This window comes from Myotis yumanensis, unplaced genomic scaffold (assembly GCF_028538775.1).
Source record: "Myotis yumanensis isolate MYYU_CA2020_CCGP unplaced genomic scaffold, mMyoYum1.0.hap1 SCAF_41, whole genome shotgun sequence".
NCBI lineage: Eukaryota > Metazoa > Chordata > Mammalia > Chiroptera > Vespertilionidae > Myotis > Myotis yumanensis.
This window is the reverse complement of record NW_027223792.1, coordinates 335,848-362,387: the sequence shown is the minus strand read 5'-3', so window position 1 is coordinate 362,387 and position 26,540 is coordinate 335,848. Positions and strand designations below refer to the sequence as shown.

At 49.7% G+C, this 26,540-nt stretch overlaps 1 protein-coding gene and 1 pseudogene across 1 annotated transcript in view; both read right to left on the bottom strand.

The window, feature by feature from the left end:
* LOC139000911 (THO complex subunit 4-like) overlaps nt 1-24,877 on the bottom strand; it is a 37,472-nt gene extending 12,595 nt beyond the window's left edge. Inside the window, 1 exon segment of the mRNA XM_070402861.1 lies at nt 24,636-24,877. Coding sequence (XP_070258962.1) covers nt 24,636-24,877 — 242 coding nt within the window.
* On the bottom strand, nt 18,741-18,893 carry LOC139000916 (5.8S ribosomal RNA; annotated as a pseudogene).
* Nucleotides 24,878-26,540: the final 1,663 nt, after the last annotated feature.

The window sequence follows — 26,540 nt, the reverse complement described above, 5'->3', positions numbered from 1 at the left end:
GAGAGCTGTTCGAAAACCCCCTTTGGAGCGGACTCAATGGCCTACTCCCCTACCTGCTTCCTGCACTTGGCCCCCTTGTCAGCTTACTGTTAATTTTAACCTTTGGTCCATGGGCTTTTAAGAAACTGACAAGTTTTGTCAAACAGCAAATTGATAGCATCCTGGCCAAACCCATTCAGGTTCACTACCACCGTTTAACTACTATAGACCGAGAATGTGATTATGATTGCCAGAGCTCCCTCCCCACAGGGACAGCATAAAGCCAGAGGAATGCTTACCTACACTCTATAGAGGTATGGTATGGGTACCGTCTGGGTGCAGGGCAAAGCACTGCAAGTGAAGGTCAAAACAGAAAATCAAAATTTTCTCGACCGCCTCTGGATTTCTCTGTGAGCACACCTGGTTTGCATAGAGGTTGGTATCCATACATATATAATTGTTGGCTCTGCCTCTCCTCCCCAAAAGATACCAAGAGCCACCAGAGGTGAGATCTGCCGATCTCATGGGAGGAACCAGGTCACTACTCCCCCAGTCGGTTAATGCCCACCCTTAACTAAATGGTAAGGGAGGAATTGTTGGGAGCCATTATAAATCACATATACATCTCCAGCTTACAACAAGAGGTTTCTGGCTCCTCCAAGCCAACTCCTGGTTTGGCCTGGAGTTAAAAGTTAACCTTGCGATTTAGCCTGGAGTTAAAAGATAACATACCCTCACCCTAAGCACAAAGCAAGCTACATCTCAGCTGATAAGCTGCGACATTCCAAAGTCTGTTACATCCTTAACGACTTCCTTTGCCCACCCCCTTCCTCTAGAAACAGTATAAATACCACCTGCTGTAAAAATAAAACTGAGGCTTGATCAGAACTTTGTCTTGCCTCCATTTCTTCGTGTCTCCTATCCTCTCATTCCTTTGCAGGATTTGGTGCGGTGTACCCACGAAGCGTGCCCTGCAGGTCGGGGCAGTCTCCAGATGCTGTTGGTGTGCAGGATGTCCTGGAACATCTTGGCGTAGACTTCTCTATAAGACATACCACCTGATTCATCAGGATGTGGTAATTCTCTACCAAACTTTTATTTGGGAAGGCATGAATGGGAAATAACCCAGAATCCTAGATGTTTAAGACTGGAAGGAACTCATCTAGGCTAACTCCCTCCCTTTATAGATAGAGAAACCAAGGCTCAGGGAGAGGAGAGGACATGATGAAACCCAGATTGCACAGCTTGTCTCTGAGGTAGGATAGAAGCTGAGTCACCTGCCTCCCATGCAAGGCCCATTCCTCCCCTGAGAGCCACCAGGAGCCAGGTGTGCACCTGTAGGCAACCCTGCAGCACACCCTGGGGTGCCCCCACAGGCACACCGCCTATCTGGCTTCTCCCCTTGCTTCCTCCTTGCACGTCTCTGCTGTGCTTAAAGTAACACACACAGAACTCCGGAGCTCTGAGACCCCTGTGAAAACGGGCAAGCCTGCTATTATTCTGTGAAATGGGATTATTTTCTGTCTTTTCTACTTAAGATCAATGAGCTGCTAGCCATCAAGGAATTATTTTGTTTTTGAAGAAAACTTGGAGTAGGGTTCTGAGAGAGTAGTTGCATCACAATTAATTCCTACTGATGTTAAACCCAAGAATTAGATCCCAGAATTTTATAAAGAGTGGCAATGCTTTTGCTCTTTCTACTTCTAAACATTTTTTAAAAAATAGCATACACACTTGCATGCAATGCAAATAACCATACACTTGTGACTCTGGTAGGAGACAGTAGAGTAGGGGTCATTATCCCCAACTTACAGAAGAGGAGCTTGGTTAAGGGAAGCTACCTGTCTGCCTAAAGTCAAACAGGTAATAAAATGCAATGCCAAAACAATGACCTTGTCTAAGGCTTTCTTCTTTCTTACTGTGCAATTTTGCTTTAGAATTTTCTGCTCAAATTTTTCACATCAACACCAAAGAGCAACCTTTTCTGTTACATTTGAGACATTTCAGACACTTGAGTCCCTTAAAAAGGATAACAGCTTGACCCTTTGACTCAGGCAGCAGCCCCACAGCAGGCACTTCTCTCTGCTGGACACTAAATGACACAGGTGGGTTATGGGGGTGGGGGGTGAACTTTGGGGGTGCAGAAATGAGATTAACCTTTATGATGCTTTCAATTCTTCATAATGCTCTGCATCCTTTCAAAAGCAATCTGAGGTAGTTCTTAGCTTTGACAATAATTCAATCAAAAGTAAAGCATTCATTTGTTCATTTCAAAAAATATTTACTACTCACTGGTGCAGAGAAAAAGTCTCAAAAGGCTATATCATGAGTCTAGGTGTAATGATTATTAGCATTTTATGAATGCTAAAGTATCTTATCTTTTGTACAATGAATATACATAGCATTGGAAATAAGAAGACAAACAACAATGATCTCACTTACATGTAGAATTTATAAAGAGCTGAATTCATGATAACATGGAGCAGAATGGTGGTTGCCAGAGATTGGGCCTGGAGGAAATTGGGCAATGCTGGTCAAGAGGTACAAACTTCCAGTTACAAGATGAGTAAGGTCTGAGGTTTTAACGTACAGCATGGTGGCCACAGTTAACAATATTAAATTGTATACCTGAAAGTTGCTAAGACAGTGTATCTTAAGTGCTCCCACTACAACAAGAAAAAAAGTAGCTGTACATGTATCGACGCATCATGTGCACACATTAGACTTACACAACAGTTGCATGTCCATTACTAATATATATCTCAATAAAGTTGGCAGGTGGAGAGAGAGAGAAAAAAACAAACAATTATGATTATTTGATTTTTAAAACATTTTCTTCATTGTGAAAAAGTGGGGGAAGGGGTTACTTCTACAGGGGATTGAGAGCTCTATCACTGTGAACCAAGTAAATAGAAAATGCAAACAATACTCTAAGCCTCAGACCAGAAACTTTGCTTTGCTTCTCCACCTGACTACTCTCAGCCCCCAAGGATTTAAAACAATATGCCAGGACATCAATGTTCTACAAATATTTTTGAGGAAGAATATATATCTATATATCTATATATCTATATATCTATATATCTATATATCTATATATATCATATTCAACATATAAAATCAAATGAAAAATTGCATAAATCCTTAAATCATTTTCAAGCTCATTGGTATCAATCTGATACCCTTACCCTCACCCCCATCCCCACCCCCTGGGGCAATTGTCAGTCTTCCTGGCTCTCAGAGACTCTTCTATTCAAAAGTTTGGGAAGCCCTAAGGCAAAGATTACCATCTGATCGTCACCCAGGAGCCCCCTCGCTGCTTTGAAAGAGCAGCAACCTCATTAATAATATCACTTTTATGTTAGCTTTTTTTTAAGTCAAATTTTTCTTCATCTACTCTATCTTCTAAAATTCTTTACAAAACAGGTGGCAGCAAACATGTTGCCAGGGAAACCCAAAAGCCACAGGAGCATCCTTGGCTCTGCTTTCCTTGTTGGTGGGCCAGAGGAAGGGAGGGGTCACGGGGCCGGTGGAGAAAGAAGTGTCTGGCCTGGCGCCCTGGGCTCTGAGGGATACCTCTGGGCTGCCTCACATTTCTGCAGGACAGCAGATTGCTCTGCACAAGGTGCTAATTCAGCCATTCCATAGGTATTTACTGAGTGAAGCCTGAGAAAGTCCTCTTAGGGGACAGTGTGGATCATTCACAAGCCAATGAGCAGGGCTAACGGATCAGATGTGGACAATCCATCTTTCATTAGACCTCAAACCACCTCTAGGATACAGCAGCCAGGCCCCTGCGGCACCCACTCAGAGCAGCTGGGCCGGATCAGGCAGGGGCTGTGGAACAGGGGTGCTGTCTGGGAGAGGCTAAGGCAGTCCCGGATCCACACCAGAATCTTTGAAACCCTTGCACCTGACTTTGAGCTAACACCTCTAAATGCTTCCAACAGTGTCTAGTGTTATGCCCAGAGTTCGGGGTCCCCAAGAATCAACCACCAGGGAGCCTCCTCTGATGCAAAAGCAGAGAGTCTTTATTCAAACTAGTTTGCCACCCCACCCCATCAGCCACATTTGCGGATGCAGCGGCAAGCTGCCGAGAGAGCCCCGATTCCCAGGAGAACAAAGGTTATATAGGGCTAGTCATTTGGGTGGGCTTAGGTAAGTGACGTGGGTTACAGAGACTGGTCACTTTGGTCAGGGTCTTTCAGCAGGGTCTTACAGCACAGTGGTCAGGAAGTGACCAACACATTCTAAGGTTTGAGCCATCCCTCACTAGGTCCTGATTGGTCAACTGCAATGAATAGAGAACAATTTATGGTATAGCCTTGTTAGGACCTTGGCTGCATTCCTTAGCTTCATTGGTCCACTCAGGCAGTGGTTGGGGGAGTTAGGACATTTCTGGCATTCCTGTGGTTACTCCCTTGGGGGGGCGGGGTTGTCAGGCTAAAGATCCAGCTCTACAAGTATGGGGATAGTCAGTTCTGCTTTCTTCTTTCACGGGCACCTACTAAGAACTCAATCGTCAGTTTTGCTGGTACTATTCCAGCTTGCCCTTCCTCAAGGAGCATCAAAACAGTAGAAAGAACACAGGTGTTAGATTCAGAAAGACCGGATTTGAGTCCTAGATATGCCACTTACTAGCCATGTGACTAAGGGATGTGATCATTCCAAGCCTCGGTTTCACATTTGTAAAATGGGGTCAAGGGCAGTATCCCATCCTCACTCGAGGCTTTCAGAGAATTAAGGACACATTTTATGCAAAGAGAAGTGTCTGGCCCATAAGTGCTCCATAACAGATAGTCAGTATTGCTACTGGTTTGCTTCACCCCTTCCCCACCCCTCTTGAAGGGTCCTGGAATCTGAATTCACATGGAAGTCACAGTAGAGCAGAAAAACTACAGGGGTGAGGGAATGAGGGGAGTGTGAGGGAGGGGGAGGGGAGATAGGAAAGGAAAGGCTGAAGAACTTCCAGCAAAGTTCCCAGTTCCTTTCAGCCACCTTCCTCTGGCTGCTCCATCCAACTGACAGCTGGGGCCACTATTCCCTAGTTAGGGAGGCTGCCAAGACAGGGACAGGAAGCTGGACAGCGGTTTGAATCCATCCAATCTTCCTGTGTTTGTCTGTCTGTCTGGACCCCACTGGGCTTCCTCTGCATGTCCCTACCAGGCTGAGGGGGCCAGAAGGCTGACAGTATGACTCACAGCTGTTCTTATCTGGGCTTCCATCCTCACCCAGAGCCCAAAGGCCTGGAGGGAGGCCGCTGGTCACCACCCAACATTCAATGAAAATGAGGACTTTTCACTAACCAGGGGATTTATAAAGGGAAGAGGGAGAAAAGGGAAGAGGGGGTTGGCAGGGTGGGTGCAGAGAGAGGCCCACTTCCTACACGCTGGAGGAGTCCATGACTTAGTGCTGGAGCAGTTGGCTTTCCACTTTAGAGAATGACAGCTAGCACTCCTGTCATTTATAACTCACCGTGGGACAGGTCTGCGTGTAGGAAGAGAATTCCAAAAACAAATCTGCTTATTTTCCAAGTACAAATCATCAGCCGCAAATCCCCTTCCCAACACCCCACCAGTGTGGCCAGTGGTCCTAGTGCGCTGCCTAAGTCACCTGAGCAATCTGGGGCCGTCCCTCTGTAGCCAGGTCCCGCCAGCAGCCAGCACCAACCCGGGCTCAGGCCGCAAAATCCCCAGGAAACCCCAGCGCCCAGTGGAGCCCCCGCCGACCCAGGCACCTTGGCTTCCTGGAGCCTCCGGCCCCTGGGCAGCGGAGCTGGCCCTTAAGTAGGTGGGGAATTGACCAAGGAAGCTTGCCGGCTGCCAAAATGCAGTTCACGTGTTAGAATTCATAAGACTAAAAAGCACCATTCAACCCCAACGCCTTCATTGAACCGAGAAGGAAACAGACCCAGAGAAGGAGCGAAAGTTGCCCAAGGTAACACAGTGAGTGGGCAAAAAAGTTCAGACTAGCACCCGGGAGGGCTCCGAGTGGCAGCCAGACAGGGAGCGAGTCCCGCTGCCTTCAGAATCCTCTAACCCGCGGCCGAAGCCAGGTGTGTAACCCTCAACCCCAGTTACCTTCTGCCAACCGGGGAGCAGGAGCCTCCTCTTCCCTGCCGGGCGCTGGCGGCTCTACCTGGCTCGCCAGGCCAGATGGGCTTCCAGGTGTAGCCCTACAACTGTCAGCGCAGGGCTGAGTGCTGGCCCCTCCCATGGGCGCTGTCACTGGCAGGGGTGGCGGGCGGTGCTGGGGCTCGCAGGAGCACCCGCCATGGAGCAGATCCTGCTCCCTCCGCTCTCGCCTCCCAAGGGCCCCAGCTCCCTTCCTGCCATTTGCCCACCTTTTCCAGCCTCTTATTAGTTTGCTGCTCCTTCTGAGCCCTCAGGGTCCTCCTTCCCGGCCTTCTCCAGGGCACATGAACCCGGAAAAAGCTTTTTTTTTTATTGCGCAGAGTGCAGCGCTGTTATCTTGTGACCACTGTGCGTTAAGGGACTTGGAGCAGGAGAGCGGGAAGCACTCCAGTTATTTGGGGTCAGCTACACAGCATGGACAACTGCGCTGAGTGGTGTGGAGCCTGTTGACCCCAACAAGATGCTTCACCTGCTCTGGGCACCAGTTTTCTCACGAGTAAATAGGTAACAAATAACTCCCAGGTTGTTGAGAGGATTCAATGAGGTGATGCTTTACGTTTCTAATAAACAGCGGGATCAATGGTGAGTGCAGTTGTAGGGCCTGAGCCCCCCCAAGGGGTGGGCAGTGAGGACTGGCAGGATGCTGGAAGGTGCTGGATGGTGTGAGGCATACCTATAAACGCAATGTGATATTACAGCCAACTTGAAAAAATTACTGATGATGTGGCAGACCAGGCAAACTTCTGAAATTGGTGAACCTTAAGGCCTTCTCCCATCTTCCCAGTTGGTGCTGTCTATCCAACTAAAGGTGGCCCAGGTCAGCATTGGATTCTTCCAAAGATCTTCCTTCTCCCAGACTTACAAATGCGACATCCCAAGGGCCTCTTTCAGTACTGGGGGCAGGACTGCTAACCTGCTTAGGAATCCATGCACTGTGTTAACATGGGTACTCTAGCTTTCACCCAAACTTGTGGAGTCTGCTGTGTCCCCGTGCTGGGTGAGCACTCAGCATGTAGAAGGGGATCGAGCCGCTTTTCTTGCCTTTGGTGATATAAATTTGCAAATAATTTATACTTATGTTAATGACTGCTTTGAAACTACAAAGTGTTTAATAGTCACACTGGATGAATAGGACAAGAAAAGCTTAATTAAGGTGTGGCCAAGGTAAGTCTTGAGGGGGGGGCTATAACTTAGGTGGGATGGAAGCAGGAGAGAGCAGTGGGTACAGACAGGCAGGGAAGGCATGGAAAGATGCCTGTCATATATAGTGGCTGTGTGACAGGCAGGCAGAGATGAAGCTAAGGTGATACATACAGACGGGGTGGTGTGCCTGCGGGAAGCAGCTGTATCCTGTTGGTGATGGCTACTGGTGAGAGAGTTTAAGCAGAGGAGTGACATGGCCTCATTTGCTTTGGTATCTCACTTTCAGTGTTGATAGCACCTTCCTTTGTTATCTCCTGTGCTATACCAGCACGGCCAAGGGTGATCCCGAATGGGGGGGTGGTGAAAGTATTGAGAAAAGACAGATAAGAGAATGATAGCTGGGTCTCGGTGGGTCGCTGCCTCCCTGGTGAGGAGACAACGACCATGCCCACAAGCCCGGTCTTTATTTTATAGCAGATGCCATGAGGTAAATTAGGGGCGTGATCAAGCTGTTTACAGCATTCTCCTGAGTTTCAACCATACTCAACTATATGCACATGAACTCTAGCACAAGGCACATGGGGCCACGTGTTTGCACTATAGGTTCAATCTGACAACCACAGCTGTTGGCTATGATTTTGCTGGGAGGGCCCTGCCCTCCAGCTGGGACTTGCACGTGGCAATGAGAGGACCCTGTCCTTTCATTAGTCTGAGGCTTGAACATGGCCAAAACACTGTAGCCGCGCCCCACATATCCCCCTTTACTTTTGTTTTTAAACATGCCCATTTACACTATCCAAAAACTCTAAACAAATTATTCAGCATCATCAAAACATCAAAACAAACCCCTGGCTGTTAACAAAACCATAAACAGTAAAGTTAACAAGAGAACAAAATTCTGGCTACTAACAAAGCAATCCCAATGAAAATCAAACTACAAACATGTTAACTTTTTCAGGATATCTTACTCAAAGTCCTTAGATTTAGCTCCACAAGATTTTACGGAAAACTGACAGTTCAACAATGCTAACATAGCTTCCACTTGCTTTTCTAACATCTGCTTGGCCTCAGTTGCCATCTCGTTGAGCTGACTCCATGCTGATATAACTGTCACTAGCGTAGTAAGATGACGCTGATGCAAAGATGTCCTTGATGCAAAACCAGTCCCCTGGTCAGTCTGTTTGGATGGTTGACCTCGACACTGAGTCTGTACCAGTCCCAGTGAAATCATCCCTGTCCACGCAGGTGGAAGTCTGGTCCCTTCTCAGCCTCTTTCTTTATCTGCAGCTGCATGGAAAGGAGAAACCCTCAATCCTGCAGAGCTGGAGACTTCCCACTCTGAGTCTGGCATCTCACACAGACCCAAAGTCCCAGGGAGCTATCAGTTCACACATGCAAAGATAACCAAAGCCTAGAAACAATGCAGCTGCTGCAAGAGCTTGCAATCTAATTCTAAAACAAATTTACTTCCTTAAACAGCATCAACCACAGCCATCTTCTGCTTTACAGTAGCTTAAACAAAACCTAGGAGATTGCCACTTTATTTTGTATTTCCTAATTATTTTCTTACCGCTTATTTTCTACCACTTATTTCTCTATTTCTACTTTCTTTTATTGTTACTTTATTTCTACCACTTTTTTTTTCTTACTTATTTCTCTACCTCTAACTATGAGCTACAGTGAGGCCTTGACTTACCAGTGTCCCGACTAAGGAGTTCTTTGAGATACCAGATGTCTCTCGCAGGTTTTTTTGCTTTGAGTTGACAGAGTAATTTGAGTTAATGAGCTCCTTAACGAGCATGGTCTCCCAAAAGAATTAAACTTGTAAGTCAAGGCCCCACTTATAGGTCGGCTTGGCTGCCCCTGCCTAAACCTTCCTGCGTTGCAACCCTCCGCTGGTTTCTACATTCCTACAACTTATTTCCTACTCTCTATTTCTATGGCTTATTTTCAACTGCTTACTTTTCTGTTGATCTCATCATTTCTACAACTTATTTTTTAAACCAATAAATATAGCAAAACCAAACTTAGTCCTCGGTTTTGGCTGCACAAGATTTTATAGAAGACTGGCAGCTAACCAATGCTAACATAGCCATAAACATGGCTGAAGGAGTAGCTTCCACTCCTTGTTTTTCTGCTATTTGCTGGGCTTCAGTTTTAGCTTCTTCAACTGACCCCATGTTGGCACCTCAGCCCCTAGTGTAGCCTTTGTTTTCTTTTTATTCCTCTTTGCTGTCATCGGGGCAACTCTCAGTCCCTTGAACGGAGGGACAAGGAGCTTCTCTGAGTCCATTGTGGTGCCGCACGTACCATTCTGGCACCCAAATTGGCTGCACTGCTCCTTCTGAAAAGACACAAACACAACCTCTTCCCCACATCATTACTGGATCTGGTCCTAAGCATCGTCCAGTTTGTAAGTCTTTCCACCGGGCTAACCTGGAGGAGGCTATTGTGCTGGAGGTCTGATTCCTTTCAGCTGCTGGACGACCCTCTGCATCAAAATTCAAAAAGATTAAGACATATATAGCATGACTGAGTTTATTTTGAGGTGACACATAACATCCGTCTCCTCCCCCCTTTATTTTTAGTAATTGCATTTTAAAAGTAGGATTGGCTCTTTCCACTACTGCTTGCCCTTGAGGGTCATAAGTAATACCAGTTTTATGACAAATTTGATACTGTTGACAAAACTGCTGAAAAGTGGAACTAGCTTATGCGGGTCCATTGTCTGTTTTCAGCTCTAAGGGAGAACCTAGCACCACAAAGGCGGCTAAGCAATGATTTATTACATGCTTGGCACTTTCTCCTGTTTGGGGAGTCGCAAAAATAAAGCGAGATCAGGTACCTATGGTAACATGTGCCCATCTCTGTGTACCAAATTCTGGAGCATGGGTGACATTCATTTGCCAGATTTGATTAGGTTAAGACTCCTAGGATTAACCCCTAATGATTGTACAGGGCAATGATTTATACACTGATCACACTGCTTAAGAATTTGATGAGCTTGCTCCCGAGAAATACGGAATTGTTTACACAGGGCAGCATTTTGATTATGCAAAGCATGGGAGGGCTGTGCAAGAGAAAATGGCGTCTTCTCCTGCACCACAGCAAGGAGGCGATCAATAGCCTCATAGCCATAGCTAACGGACCAGGGAGACCTGAATGAGACCGAATATGGCCAATAAAGCAGGGAAATTGTCGTTCTCTAGTGACTTTTTGAAGGCTGAAAAATAAATTAAAAAGTCCTTCTGAATTAGTATGCCCTATATTAGCTGTCTCTATAATTTTGGCCATACTTACCACATAGGCACTATCACTATACCAGTTGATAGGCTCTGTAGCAAAATCTATCAAAGCATAGACAAGGGCTTGTATTTCTACCCATTGTGCTGAAACAGAAGGGGTTTGACAGACCTTGGCACCTCTGTTGCAGTAATATCCAGCTTTTAGAGAACTAGATCCATCTGTAAAAATGGTTAATGCTTGAGGTATAGGTTGTGATGTTATTATCATTGGGAAGATGAAGATAGTAACTGAAAAAAATTGTAAAATTTTATTTGCTGGATAGTGGCTATCAATCTGTCCACAGTAATTAGCAACTGAAACTTGCCAACTTGTTGACCATTGCCAGAGCCAGTCTTGCTGTATGGCTCAGGGTCTCAGCCCACCAACTGGCCCAATCCAAGATGGCCTCGAGCAATCAACTGCGACACTGAATCATGAAAGGGAGTGAATACCTTAGTTGGAGAATGAGCCAGGTGTAGCCATTCAATGACTCTAGCATCTTGCCAAATAACCCCAGTGGATGTATGTATAGTGGGAAAAATTAAAACTTGTAAAGGAAGGGAGTAATCAATTCTAGTAAGCTGTGCCGAATTTAAGGCACCCTCGACTTTATGTAGGGCTGTCCTGGCTTTCTCTGTCAAACAGCGTGGGGCTGTTGAGGATGGATCGCCCCTGAGTACATGAAATAAAGGGCATATGTCGGATGTAGTTGGTTTTAAAACAGGTCGAACCCAATTAATGTCTCCTAATAATTTTTGGAAGTCATTTAAGTAAAGTGTCAGTCCGAATTTGAGTTTTCTGAGGTCTTATTTTTTGTCCTTCAATAATGCTACCAAGGTAAAAAAAAAGGAAATGTTCTTTCAACCTTTTCAGGTGCTATGCATAATCCAGCACAGCACAAGGAATCCTGCAAATCTATATAAATGGTATTTAAGAGCATCTCATGTTTATGAGCTAAGAGAATATCATCCTTATAATGAATAATATAAGCCTCAGGATATTTTTCCCTTATAGAATGTATGGCAGCAGCCACAAAATCCTGACATAAGGTAGGTCTATTAGCATGCCTTGAGGCAATATTTTCCACTGATACCTTTTCATGGGTCCATTGAAATTTATTGTAGGAACATTAAATGCAAATTTTTTGCTATCCTCAGGGTGAAGAGGAATAGTAAAAAAAAAAAACCCAAAAAACAGTCTTTTAGATCTAATACCAATAAATGATATTGCAATGGGATACCTGTGGGGGATATTAACCCTGACTGAAGGGATCCCATCATCTCCATGGTCTTATTAACTGCCCTCAGGTGTTGCAATAGTCTCCATTCACCAGACTTCTTCTTTATCACAAATATGGGTGTGTTCCATGGACTGTAAGTGGGTTCAATATGCCCTGCCTCAAGTTGTACTTGAACCAATTCTTGTGCAGCTTTTAATTTTTCTCCTAATAGGGGCCATTGATCAAACCAGATAGGGGTATCTGTAAGCAAGGTAATTTTAGCTGCTGTAAGCTGGATCAGAGAAATGATCAAGGCCCCTGTTGAAAATCCTGGTAACCCAATTCATGCCTCTCCCTTTTAACAGACATTGGGATAGACAAAAGCCTTTCTTGCTGCTTCTTTCCCTGCCTCTTTTGGGGGTGAAATTCTTGACCAGAAGTAGCAATAGAACTAGGACTTGTTTTTAAAACTTCCATTTGTTCTAACATCTCTCGACCCCATATATTGACAGGTAAATATTGCAATACATAAGGTTTAAAATAACCTGTATTTCCATCTGGATCTTCCCATCGAAGGAGTTGAGCACTCTGTAGAGATTGAGTAATATGCCCTACTCCGTGCAATTCAGAAGCTGCGGGATTTAAGGGCCAAGCCTGAGGACAGTGTCTAAAGGCAATGACTGATACATCAGCTCCGGTGTCTATAATCCCTTTAAAAGGCTTCCTATTAATTTTTAGTTCTAATTCAGGCCGACTTGCTTAACTATTCTTGCCCAGTATACAGCGTCATTGGATCCAAACCCCACTGCACCACGGGGTCGACCGGTTAAAGGCCGCCCTTCTACATAATACAGCAGAAGGAAAATTTGTGCCATTTTTGTTCCTGGTAATACCTGAATTACAGTATTGATTATTTGTGGTATTACTTTAGTTTCTTCAGTATAGTCCTGGTCTGTTACCCCAGGGAGAACTTGAAATCCTTTTAATGTTAAACTGCTTCTCCCTAAAATTAGTCCCATCTTGCCTGCAAGAAGGGGACCATGCACTCCCGTAGTAATGTCCTGAGGCCCCATTTCAGGTGTTAGTACACATCTGGAGGTAGGATAGAGGTCCATTCCTGAGCTTCCCAGGGTGGTAAGGTAAAGGTCTCCGATGGTTGGCTTTGGGACCAAGCCGCCTGGAAAGGCTGAAGTGGTGTCAAAGATATGACCCCTACTGTTGGGTGGGGCTGGGGCTGGCCCCTCTTGAAATTTCCCCGCCTATAGGGTATTGAATTATCATTAACATCAGTCCATGAGTAACATTCATTTACCCAATGCTTTCCTCTCCCGCATCTTGGACATAGTCCAGGCTGCCTATTTCCATTCTCCATAGCCTTCTGACCTCCATTTCTGACATTGCATTCGTTTTTTCTGTTTGTTTGTTTGTTTTTTACTGCATTTCTGTGAAATGTGTCCCCCACAACCCTCCCATAGCAATATCCCTGGAGGCATCTCCCTGCAGAAAGCAGATTAGCGACTGCCTGGGGCTAGGGCTGGAGGACAGGAAGGCAACAGTTAATGGGTATGAGTTTAAAGTCCTACAATTGACTCCTTTCTGAGGGGGCGTGGCTAGGCTGTGGAGGGCGTGGCTGGAATCTAGGGCGGAGCGAGCCAGCTTAAAACCCTGCGGAGGCTTAGTGGCCCAGGCTATGATGGCTGTTAAGCCTGGAGGCATGGAGGAATGCGCTTGCCTCTGCAGCTTGGGCTCTTCTCTGGGATTTCCCTGTGATCAGGAGTGCCAGGGCCCAGCCTAGATTCAGAGGCCAAGGGCAAGCGCTGTCTTCAGGAGTGCCAGAACCCAGCTGAGAAGGCAGAGGCCGATGGCAAGCAGGCCCCGGCAGAGAAGCACCTCGAGGTGGCTGCGGCCGCCCCCTTCTGTGCAGGAATGGAGGAATGGCGAGCCCCATGCCGCCCCCGCACTGCTCGCTGCAGGACCTGCCTGTGGAGATGCTGGTGGACAACTTCGCCTTGCTCCCCGGCACCGACCTGGCCAGCCTGGCCCAGGCCTGCACCAAATTCCGCCACATCCTGCGCACTGACAGCATCTGGAGACAGTGCTGCCGGGAGGAGTATGGCGTTTGTGAAAACTCGCAGAACCAGGCGATGATCAGTATGTCTTATTGAGAGGTCTACGCCAAGATCTTCCCATACAGACACATTTTGGGATTGACGCAGCTAGATCATTGCTATAGAACACTGCTGAGTGTAGTGGTGGATGGCTTATGCATTGCTGCTTGGACATGCAGGCCTTCCTTTAACACCCATGTGAATGACCCAGTGCAGTTTGAGCCCTGCTTTAGAATTCTCCTGATGGAGAGGAAATCAGCCTCGGTGGAGTCCTACATGGACAACCCCTACAGCTTTTTCCACAAACGCCACCTGCAGATTCAAAAGGACAGATTCAGCATCCAGTGTGTCAAGAGAGACCACCAAAAGGATTCACCATCGCAGCTTAGGGGAGAATGGGGGCGAATGCTGTTGGTGGAGGACTTTCTGCTTTATAACCGCCTGACCTACTGCCGAGTCTACCTCCCGCTGAGCCATGCGGAAGACCTCATTAGGCCAGGCCTCTTCCAATGCGTATACTATCACGAAAGCCTAAAGATTGTCATGCTCAGCTTCCATGGGAAGTATGCCAGGGTCACCCACATCACGGGACAGGCCATGAACACTAAGTTAGAGATCCCCCTCATGCGCCGCATCCACCAGCCAGATGGCGAGATCTTCCGCAACTTCAACGAGCTCTCCAGCGTGGTCCAGGAGATTGACGAGCAGATGATCCCGGAGCAGCAGCAGTAGCAGCAAGAAGACGGGACGGAGGAAAGCCCAGCGTCTGGGAGTCCAGGGCTGCAGCTTCGGAGGAGCAGCCTGTTTCTTTTGTTCTGCCTGAGGGCGTGGGCTCAAGAGACCAGAATTACCCCCGAACCTGCAGGATATGTTTCTATGGCGTGGAAGCTACTAATGTTACCTCAGCTACGTTCGTCTGCGCCACATGCCGTTCTGGAGTCTTCATCTTGTTCGATGAGAACCACTTTGGGTTCATCTGGATGGGGGCAAAATACTTCATGCTGTTTGGCAGAGTCCAGAACAACTTCCAGAATGTGGAGGCACCATCCCAGCCGGTCTTCTTGGAGATGCTGTTGCACATGAAGTCCAGGCCCCCTGGGAGGAACAGCTTGCATGCACTTTGAAGATTTGACCTTCTGACCTCGTTACAAAAACCAAAAACCCTCCTTTTAAAATAAAATAAAATAAAATAAAAACTCCTAAAAAATAAAAAAATAGCTCATTTAATTAAAAACTTCGTTTCAAAAATAAACTCATTTAAAAAAATTCAAAAACTCCTTAAAAATAACCCTCCTTAAAAACAAACAAACAAACAAACAAACAAAAAATCAACTCCTTACAAATGACATTGATCCAGCCTTTCAAGGTGCAGATGATTTGCAAGCCCATGTGACCCAGCCCAGACTTGGTCTCTGGGCAGGGGCCTGAGCATCCATCCAGAGAGGAAGGTGGGTGGGGGTTCGACCACAGGGCCCAACCCAAGACGGGCCGAAGAGCCCGTCTCGCCCTTTGCCGGTCGAGAAGCGCCACTGCAAGCCACTCTCTTGCAGCCACCTCTGGGGAAGGCAGAGCCGGGTGCCTGCACTTGACCCGACCAGGGAAGGACAAGCAGGGGCCGCGCTGTCTATGAGAAGGCAGGGGCTGAAGGGTGTACACACACAGACACGCACACCGAAAACCACACCCACACCCACACCCACACCTACTCACCAAACCCCCCTCCCCCACCTCCAAAACACACACACACACACACACACACACACACACACACACACACACAGGAGCACAAGTTCCACTATCAAGATTTGTAATGAGTGACCCTCGTCTAGAAGATTTACTGTGGCTTTTTTCCTTGTGGCTTGTCCCGGGCTCACCTGAGCCTGTCTAAATATGTATTGTCGCCTCTTCAACCCATAAAACAGTGATGCCGCCCCAGGAGATGTGGAGATGGAGCCCTGCGGGCCTCCTTGGGCACCTGCCCCATCTGCCAAGTCCTCCCCAAGCTCAGGAATCACTTCGGCGGGCCAGCGGCACCCTCTACTGGTCCTGGAGCGCCAATGCAAGCCTCCTCCCCACCCCACACCCGCACCCCCTTGGGTAACCTCCTCTGGGGAAGGCAGAGCCTGTGTCCGGACCAAAGAGCCCTTCCCGCCCTGTGCTGGCCGAGAAGCGCCAATGCAAGCCACCCTCCTGCAGCCAGAGCCAGGTGCCTGGACTTGACCTGAGCGGGGAAGGACAAGCAAGGGGCTCGCTAATATACAAAACCATACACATTTTATACACATCAACTTCAGCCTCTGCCTCCCATGACCTCCAAGGCTAGCTTCATTCAGTGTGTCTGCGTCTCTAGTCTACCCCCGGCCGCCACCCACCCACACACACACCCCACCCGCTCCCGGCCCATTCCCTTCAAGGAATGACTGCCAGGCACAGCCACGTTCAGCAGAACCTTTCCTTTCGGTCCTATGGGTGAATGCCACCTGAAGGGGCGTGTCCTGCGGGGCCTAGCTTGGGGCATGTGCGCCCCCACCTGAAACTTGACTCCCAACCGCTGATGCTTTCAGTCCTGGGGGCAGCTGATTGGTGGAGTGGGCGGGCAGCTGATTTGGCTCCTCCCACAACGCTCCGGGGCTATAAAGAAATGCAGGGTCTACTCTGCCAAGCTTCTCAGTCCTAGGCTTTTTGTCTTGGTCGTCGACCATGTTCACCGAGGAAGTTTTCAGGGGAGAGATCTCGCCAAGACCCGGTCCAGAATATCTTGAACACATGGTACTAAAATTAGCAAAGGAATCACCACCTCCTTCTGAAGACATAAAAACGGGTGAGGGTGAAGATAAGGAAAATCATGATGCTGTACCGAAAGGAAATGAAGGCCCTGGTGCTCGCCGAGACAAACCTGTGACGGGAAATATAGAGATATTTGCCAACAAATTGGGTGAACAGTGGAACATTCTGGCTCCTTCCACATCATCCCATATATAAAAGCAGAAGAAAAAACAAAAACAAACAAAAAAAACCCCACAGAAACAAAAAAAGCGTACAAAAAGAAAAAAACCCTCCTAAAAAAATCACCCCAAAAAACCAAAATAATAATAATAACAATAATAAACCAATAAAACAAACAAACAAACAGAAAAACCCCACAGGAAATCCTCCTTAGAAATGATATTCATCCAGCCTTTCAATGGGCAGAGGCTTCTGTAAGCCCATGTGGCCTAGCGCGGACATGGTCTCTGAGCCGAGCCGGACCATCCATCCTGAGAGGGAGTGGAGGTATGGATGGGAGGGGGGCGGGGGGTTGGAAGTGCAACAGATGGCCCAGCCTAGGCGGGGCCTGAGAGCCCGTCCCGCCCTCTGCTGGTTGAGAAGCGTCAATGCAAATGCCCTCTCCTGCAGCCTCCTCTGGAGAAGGCAGAGCCAGGTGACTGGACTTCCCCAGTTCTGGTTAGACCCTAGGCAGGAAGGACGTGCAGGGGGCTATGTCTTTGAGAAGGCAGGGGCTGAAGGGTGCTCATGGATGCTGACGGACCATTCAATGCCAGAAGTGTCCGTGCGTGACTGCAGATGTACACGCACAGACGCACTCCCGCGCGCCCACGCGCACACACACACACACACACTCCCAAACGCACACCCACACCCACACACCTAGTCCTCCTCCCCCCCCCCCCCCACACACACGGGAGTACCAGGTCCACTAACAAGATATCTGCTGAGTGACGCACGCCTAGGAGATTTACTGTGGCTTTATTCCTTGTGGATTGTCCCAGGCCCACCGGAGCCTGTCTAAATAGGTATTGTCCCCTCTTCAACCCAGAAAATGGCGATGCCTCTCCGCAAGGCCTGGAGATGGAGCTCTGTGGCCTTCTTGGGCACCTGCCCCATCTCCCAAGCCATCCCCAAGCCCCAGAATCGCTTCAGTGGGCCAGTGGCGCCCTCTACTGGTCCTGGAGCGCCAATGCAAGCCTCCTCCCCACCCCCCCACCCCCACCTCTTCCCTCAGCCTCCTCTGGAGAAGACAGAGCCAGGTGTCTGGACCTCCCAGGTGTGCATAGACCCCAGGGGTGGGGGAAGATCCAGCCGGGGGCGCTGTCTGCAAAAAGGCAGGTGTGTGGGTGTGTCTGTGGCAGGAGGGAGGACGGGGCGGGGGGAGAAGAGGGGTTCTCTCAGATGCCATCACACAATGGAAATCCAACAGTTTGCCTGAGTGGCCGTGGATATACACACATGGAGCACAATGTCGTGCACCGTGATTTCTGCCGAGTAACCCGCTTCTAGGAGATTCACTGTGGCTTTTTGCCGGGTGGCTCGGGCCTGTGGCTGAGATTTGACGCTCAGCTGAGATTCTGATCACACCTACAGTACAACTGACCTCCTTGGCTTCAATGGTTTTGAAAAACCGACGTCATAGGGCACATCTGAAGGAAGGCATCCTATTCATTTCCTAGAGTCGCCATGTCCCTTTGCCACCAAATAGGTGGGTTATAAGAACAGAGAGGAATCCCCTGAGAGTCCAGATGCCAGGAGTCACAAATCAAGTTGCTCGTGAGACCCCAGGGAGCGACCCCACGCATGACTCGGCCTTGGTTCGAGCCACAACCCAGGCAGGGCCGGAGCAGAGAAGGGGACACCGTCACCACAATGGGCCCCATGACCACCTTCCTCTTTTCCCGTTGGCACCGTGGGGCGCGAGGAAGCTCCTGAGAGGGAAAACCGTGGCCTCGGGGCCTCGCCCGTTTCTCAAGGGGGGCACAGACACCGTCGTCTACATTTAGGGGGACGGAGGGCCCAGGAACGGGCCCTGCAAGGAAACCTCCAGCCGCGCACACACTCGGGGGCGCACGACACCCCGGGGCATGATTGATCGGCAAGGGATACTCATTCAGGCGTAGCCCCGGGAGGAACCCTGGCCCGAAAGTGCGTTCAAACTGTCGATGATCAATGTGTCCTGCAATTCACATGAATCCTCGAAGCTAGCTGCATTCTTCATCGACATACAAGCAAAGTGATCCATCACTAAGAGTCGTAACGTTTTGGTTTTTGGTTTTCGCTCCCTGGCATGGCAACTTTCTCTTCTCCCCCTCCACCCCCACATCCCACTGGTTGTGAGCGGGGGCGCCTCAGGCAGCCGTCTAAGCGCGAGACAAACAAGACCAGACTCTGCAGGTCGGGAAGGTATGACCTTGGGGTGGTCCGAAGCAATGGCCCCAAAGGGGCGTGCTCGGACGCCCCACAGACTCCCGGGGGTAGGGAAGGGAAAGGGGTAGAAAAGGGTGTGGGGACCTTCCTGCCTGGCCCTCCCCACGGGCCGGAAACCCGCAACCCAAGGAGGATGGGCGACCCCCAAGGGTCTTTAAACCTCCGCGCCGAGAAGCGATAGGTACCTGGAAAGGGGGAAGCAAAAGGTCAGAGCGGACGGGGTGGGGAACCGCGTTCCAACAGGCGCCTTCACCCCCGAGGCCTCGACCCCTCAACCCAATGGTTCCCACAACCTGCACAGGCGTAGGGCACAGAGTCCCCGGCGCTGCCTTCCCATGACGGGGCCTCCTGCTGACCCGGCAACGGGCACCATCCCCCCCCCCCCCCCACGCCCCTTCAGCGCCGACCAACCACCTTCATTTTCACCACCTGGCAGACTCTAAGCCTGGAAACCCCGCGCAACACACCTCAACAGGCGTCCTGGGGCCGTTCCCCCCTTCTCTCCCTCCACCACCGCGTCCCGTCCCTGCACCCGTGGCCCAGGCCCCTCACCACTTTGGGGCTAGGAGCTGCGACGGGAAGCAGGGTGCAGGCTGGGGCATGGGGCGAGGCTTGTGGGGAGAGGGGAGGCAGAACACTCGGAATGTGCGGGGCGGTGGACGGCGGAGGAGAGGCGCGGGGCAGATGGTTGTGCTCCTGACTGGAAGGACAGGATGACCCGTGTCCAGGGCAGGCGTGGGAAGGGGCCACCGCGGCCCAGTTCCCGAGACACAAGGTTTGGGGTGGGGGGGGGGGGCGCCCACAACGCGTGCCCTTGTCTTCTTGCGGCCGGGGGTGAGGGCAACAATGAACCACAAGGTGGCAGGTGTGGGCAACGGGGGCACCCCGAGGCCCCCTCCTAGTCCCCGCTTGCTCCTTCTCTAGCGAACAGTGGGGGCAAGGCGGCAGCAGTTGCCGCCCCAACCCGGACCACACCGCAAAAACCATGGGGGGTAAGCCAGAGGAAACTGACCCGACCAACCGAATGCAGAAGGACTTGGGCTCTGTCGCCCCTTTCCCGTTAATGATCCTTCCACAGGTTCACCTATGGAAACCTTGTTAGAATTTTACTTCCTCTAGATAGTTAAGTTCGACCGCCTTCTCAGCAATCCACCAGGGCCATGGGCCCACCCCGGCGGGGCTCATCCGAGGGCCTCACTAAACCATCCAATCGGTAGTAGCGACGGGTGGTGTGTACAAAGGGCAGGGACTTAATCAACCCAAGCTTATGACCCGCACTTACTGGGAATTCCTCATTCATGGGGAACAATTGCAATCCCCGATCCCCATCACGAATGGGGTTCAACAGGTTACCCGCGCCTGTGGTCATAGGGTAGGCGCACACTGAGCCAGTCAGTGTAGCGCTGTGCAGCCCTGGACATCTAAAGGCATCACAGACCTGTAATTGCTCAATCTCGGATGGCTGAACGCCACTTGTCCCTCTAAATTGGGCGACTCATCTAAGTTGGGGTTGAGTAACTAGTTAGCTAGCATGCCAGAGTCTCATTTGTTATCGGAATTAACCAGACAAATCGCTCCACCAACTAAGAACAGCCATGCACCACCACCCACAGAATCAAGAAAGAACTCTCAATCTGTCAATCCTGTCTGTGTCAGGGCCGGGTGAGGTTTCCCCAGGTTGAGTCAAATTAAGCCTCAGGCTACACTCCTGGTGGTGCCCTTCTGTCAATTCCTTTAAGTTTAAGCTTTGCAACCATACTCCCCCCGGAACCCAAAGACGTTGGTTTCCCAGAAGCTGCCCAGCGGGTCGCGGGAATAACCCAGTTGGCATCGTTTATGGTCGGAACTACAACGGTATCTGATCGTCTTCGCACCTCCATCTTTCGTTCTTGATTAATGAAAACATTCTTGGCAAATGCTTTCGCTCTGGTCCGACTTACACCAGTCCAAGAATTTCACCTCCAGTGGCACAATACGAATGCCCCTGGCCGTCCCTCTTAATCATGGCCTCACTTCCGAAAACCAACAAAATAGAACCTTGGTCCTATTCCATTATTCCTAGCTGTGGTATCAAGGCAGCTCGGGACTGCTTTGAACACTCTTTTTCAAAGTAAACGCTTCGGGCCCTGTGGGACACTCAGCTAAGAGCATCGAGGGGGTGCCGAGAGGCAAAAGGGCGGGGGGACGGGTGGTGTCTTGCCGGGCCATTCGAAAGTGAAAGACTTCCTCTAAGTCACACACCACCACCACCACCCACCCACCCACCCCACACTCACACACCCCGCAGGCCCAAGACGTCCCAGCTTCTGCCTCACTTTCTCCCTTTATCCCTTCCCGGAAGACATAACAAAAACATTCTATTAAATATTTTATTGATGTTTACAGAGAGGAAGGGAGAGGGATAGAGAGAAACATCCGCCAGAGAAACATCGATCAGCTAGCTGCACACCTCCTACTGGGGATGTGCCCGAAATCAAGGTACATGCCCTTGACCGGAATCAAACCTGGGGCACACACACACACACACACACACACACCCGCCCCTGCCCCTCTCCCCACCCCACCCCCCCAGTCCGAAGGCCAATGCTCCATTCACTGAGCCAAACCAGTTAGGGCACAAAAAATTTTTGCCGCCTGGGAGCTGAAACCTAAATGAGGCAGTACTCAAGGATCAGATCCTGGCATCTTCTCTCTCTCTCTCTCTCTCTCTCTCTCTCTCTCTCTCTCTCTCATTGAAATTATTGGGGAGACACCGGTTCATAAAACCATACGGGTTTTAAAATAAAATGAAAAATGAATAAATCAAATATGAATAAACAGGAATTTTTGTATGGAACTAAACAAAAAACAACAACAACAAAAACATTCAGGTATTCGAGTGGACAACTCAAGAAAATGTCATCTGAATACATACATACAGACATACATACCACATCCAGCGTGCAAGCGGGAAGCATCATCGGAGAGCATCCAGCCCATGGAGCCCAGTGCATCAAGTACCTCCTTCCTCATGGATTTTTTCTCCACATGCCCGCCCTCCTCTTTTCTTTCTTCTCTTTTGTGGCCCACAACCTCCACACCCTACCCAGCATCCATGACTTTCAGCACAGGTAGGAGTGAAAGGGTGAGGGCTATGCCCTCCATCTTACCCCATATCCTCCATGTTGGGGCAGTAGCCATGTGCTCAGACCCCTTCTTCCAGGAAGCCCAGGCCTCTGCTGGCCACGCCAGGAATTTATTTAAACTCACCAATGACAATTGAGGGATGTGCGGGCCATAAAAATTACCGCATCCTATGTAACTAGACCCAGCTTGCGCCTGGCCAATCTGCAGGGCCCACAGTCCCCTCACTCCACCCGCTATTAAAACCCTGTTTTTTTTTTTCTCATGAAGGCTCTCCCCCTTCTTGTTACGTGGGAAGAAGCTGGGAGCCAGACCCGGGTCTGTAATAATAATAAAGGACTCTCTGCTTTTGCATCAGACTTGGCTGGCTCCCTGTTGGTCTGTTGGGGATCTTGAAATCTGGGCATAACATTTGGGGGCTCATCGCGATCCCCAACACCATCAAGGGACCCCCAGTCCAGAGGGCCTGACTGACAGTGGTAGGTGTCTGTGTCATTCTGTGTTTTGTATCTGTCCTGTGTGAGCTCACTTCTGAAATCTGCAATCGCCTGCAATAATCTAAGTAGACGCACAGGGGAATCAAGGGCGGGAGGATTTGGGGGACGCTTGGACCCTCCATCTGGAGGGGTGTAGTTTTGCTTCTGTGGAGTCGGGAAGGTCTGTAGGAACCCCCTCAATCTGAGACAGGCTGGTCGCTCCCGCTGGTTGGTGTGCAGCCACTGGTTGGCATGCAGCCATCGTTTTCGGTTTTTGCTTCCATGGAGTTGGAAGATTGTTTTGGTTTCACTTCCATGGAGTTGGAAGGCTGTATTTTCGGGCCCTCTTAGTTTTCTGTGTTTTTGTGTTTTTTTTCCCTGTGGGCTTACTGAACGGATGTTATGGGATAGAATTGGACTGCTCCTTTGGGTATTGTGATTGATCATTTCAAGGAGATTGGGGGAGGCTGTAGAGCTCCGTCAGGAGTTGGGAAGTTGTTATTGTTTAAACTCTGAATGAATGTCTGGTGAAAGTATGTGAGTGTGGAGGGAGGGGGCCTGCCTTCTCCCCTCCTTTGTGTGGCTCCAGGATTTAGGTAATGTGGGCATCTGAGTAATGATCTGTGAAAACAGGTCACCCCCTTCCCAAGTAAATGCTTCTGGGATTTCTGTGCACATGTAAGGAGAAAAGCTGGCTAAAACCTAACATGTGCACCAATCGATTTTGGATAAAGTTTTGAGCTGGAATCTCCTTGCAGATGTGGAGGATACATCACAATACTAATCATTTAACCTTGGAAAAAATATATGCTAGCTAGTTCTAGCAGCAGGATTTGCATTTCCATAATAAAGAACAGTTTTTACAAGGGAAAAAATGGTCCTTTGTTAATTAAGAAAGCTTTTCTTAATGGAGGAAGGAGATAGTCCCTCCTGCCTGTAGCATCTGTAAAAACCAGGTAGGCCAGAACCTGCTTTGCAAGGCTCAAATTTGGTTTTCCAGAGCCGCTTGACAGTAATATTGAATGAGACATAGGTCAAGAATCCTGTCCTGTGATGTGGGAAAGAAAGGCCTCCACATCTGTTCCTGTCAGGCCCCCATCAGGGGACCTGGGGGTGGTGTACCTTTTATCTGCTCAAGAGCCCAAGACTGTAAAGATACTTGTTCACTGAAAAGGTGTAAGTGCAAATGTATATTTGATGTTTGTAAACATCTCTGTCTGTTTGTTTGCTGGGAACTTTGATTTGCTATGTGATATTCTGTGCTGGGTTGGGATTTTGGAATTCTGGGGTAAATTTAAAAGGTATTAGTGGCTTTCCTAGTCTAATTGGGACATCTTAGGGTGGGGCTCACAGTTCCTCAAGGCAAAGATTTAATGGGCCCTTCCCTCTGCCTGTGCTGAATTAGATAATACGGGCCAGTGTCATTTGGCTTGCTGATAAAAGTAACACAATGGACCCTGGAATCTGTAAAGATGTGTGGGAATGAAGCTGCTCAAATGTACTGAAAGGGTTTGGTACCTGTTGCTGCTAGCAAAGGAGGGGCTGATATCTCCTTCTAGGATCTCCCTTGAAAGAGGCCTGGTTGCTCCTCTGCCAAAAAGGGCCCAAGTAACGCAGGTAGTAACCAGGGCTATTGGGGCAAATTGGAAATTACATCGTGCTTATAGACCCCAGAGTTCAGGGCAGGTAGAAAGGAAGCATGGAAACTGGCCGGGATTTGGTGACTATCCTATCATATTTAGCAGGCCACCCCCTATCATTCCTAACCTTAAAGCTGACTTTCTTGCTGCAAGAACTATCTCATTCCTTGAGAGGGCTCCAGAAGGTGCACAAGGACACTCCGAAGTCCAGGTTGGACAACAGCAGCTTCCCCCAGGTCATCATGCCAGCTCCCATGCAGAAGGCCCTGCGGAAGTCGTCGTGTTGCCACTCCTCAGGAAGTGGACATGGCCTGCTGTAGGGCACCGGCCGGTTCCTGCCTCGGCCGAGGGCCGCCCTGTTCCGGAACGACCCGCCGCCGTGGCTCTCTGGTGCGGCGGCCTGCACTCTGCCACCTCGGCCTCCCTGGGAGCCAGCCCGGCCTCGGTCCCAGCCTCGGTCCCTGCCCCTGCCACTGCCCCCGCCATGGCTGCGGCACCAGCCATGGCCGCTCCGCTGGCTCCGCTCCAGCCTAATGATGTCGTCCAGTGACTTGTGGATTTTGTCGGCCATGGCGGCCCTGAATTAGCCTCGGATCAAGCCTGTGCGGAGGCACGCCGGTCCTTCACTTCCCGTGGGGAGCCGGAGCTGTTCCTGTACGGGCACCAGATGTTGGGGTCCAGGCCCAGGGGTTCCCAAGGGTGTGGACGAGTCAGTGAAGAAGAAATGACACCGAGACAGCGTTCAGTGGATCAGCAGCCCAGCCAGGCTCTAGCCAGGTGCTCTAGCGGCTTCTATATCCCGGGACCGGGTCTTGGCGAGATCTCTCCCCTGAAAGCTCCCTAGGAGAACGAGGACGACGACCACGACCACAAGTCTAGGGCTGAGAAGCTCTGCAAAGAAGGCCCTGCTTTCTTTTACAGCCACAGACCTGATGGGAGGAGCCCAATCAGCTGCCCGCTCGACCAATCAGCCGCCCCCAGGACTGAAGTCACCTGTTGGGCATCAAGTTTAGGGGAGGAGGATTGCATTGGCGCTCCAGGACCAGTAGAGGGCGCCACTGGCCCTCCCAAGCGATCCACGGGGCTTGGGGAGGACTTGGGAGACAGGGCAGGTGCCCAAGTAGGCCCGCAGTGCTCCGTCTCCATGCCTTGCGGGACGGCATCGCCGTTTTTTCTCGGTTGAAGATGGGACAATACATACTTAGACAAGCTCCGGTGGGCCCAGGACAGACTAAAAGGAAACAAATCCACGGAAAATCTCCTAGGCTTGCCTCACTCAGCAGATATCTTGTTAGCAGACCTTGTGCTCCCATGTGTGTGGCTGGGGGACGCGGGGATAAGGCGGCTTTGGGGGATAGGTGTGTGGGTGTGGGTGTGGGAATGTGTGTGCGCGAGTGCGTGCTTCTGTGCATGTACATCGGAAGTCACACACGGACACTCCTTGCTTTGAACGGTCCTTCGGCTTCCATGAATACCCTTCAGCGCCTGCCTTCTCAAAGACAACACCACCTGCATGTCCTTCAGGCCTCAGGTCTCGCCAGAAATGGGGAAATCCAGTCAACTGTCTGTGCTTTCCCAACAGGAGGTTGCAGGAGGGGGGCTTGCATTGATACTTCTAGACCAGCAGAGGGCGGGACAGGCTCTTTGTCCCAGACCCCTGCCCAGTCCACCCAAATTCTGTAATCCACAGCCAAAGATTACATCCTGGCCTGTCCATCTGGTCGACAGACGCCCACCCCACCCCCACACACCCCCACCCCACACACAGCCGGCTCACTCTGTGGATGGATGTTCAGGCCCCCTCCCAGAGACCAAGTCCAGGCCTGGCCATCTGGCCTTGCCAAAGCCTCAGAAATTTGAAAGGCTGGATCAACCTTTTTTCTAAGGAGGGTTTTCTGTTGTTGTTGTTTTATCAGAGGGAACGAGTTATTTTGTTTGTTTGTTTGTTTGTTTGTTTGTTTTTCCTACACCCGTTTCTGTAGATTATAGCCAAGGTGAAAAGAGCAACTAGTAAAATGAATCCCAAAAATGACTCTGTACAAAACAGGTCTTTTTCAGAATTATTTCATCAAATAAAAGTTAAGGAAAACTCTTTACAGGAGTTTTAATCCTATTTCAAAACTGAAGAAACAACTCCATCATTGGCCATAGGCCCCTGGTAATCCTCGCACACACTGACTTGCTGGTGCTTTAGCAGGTGTCCATCATCACATCGTAATCGTCCAGCAGGGGAT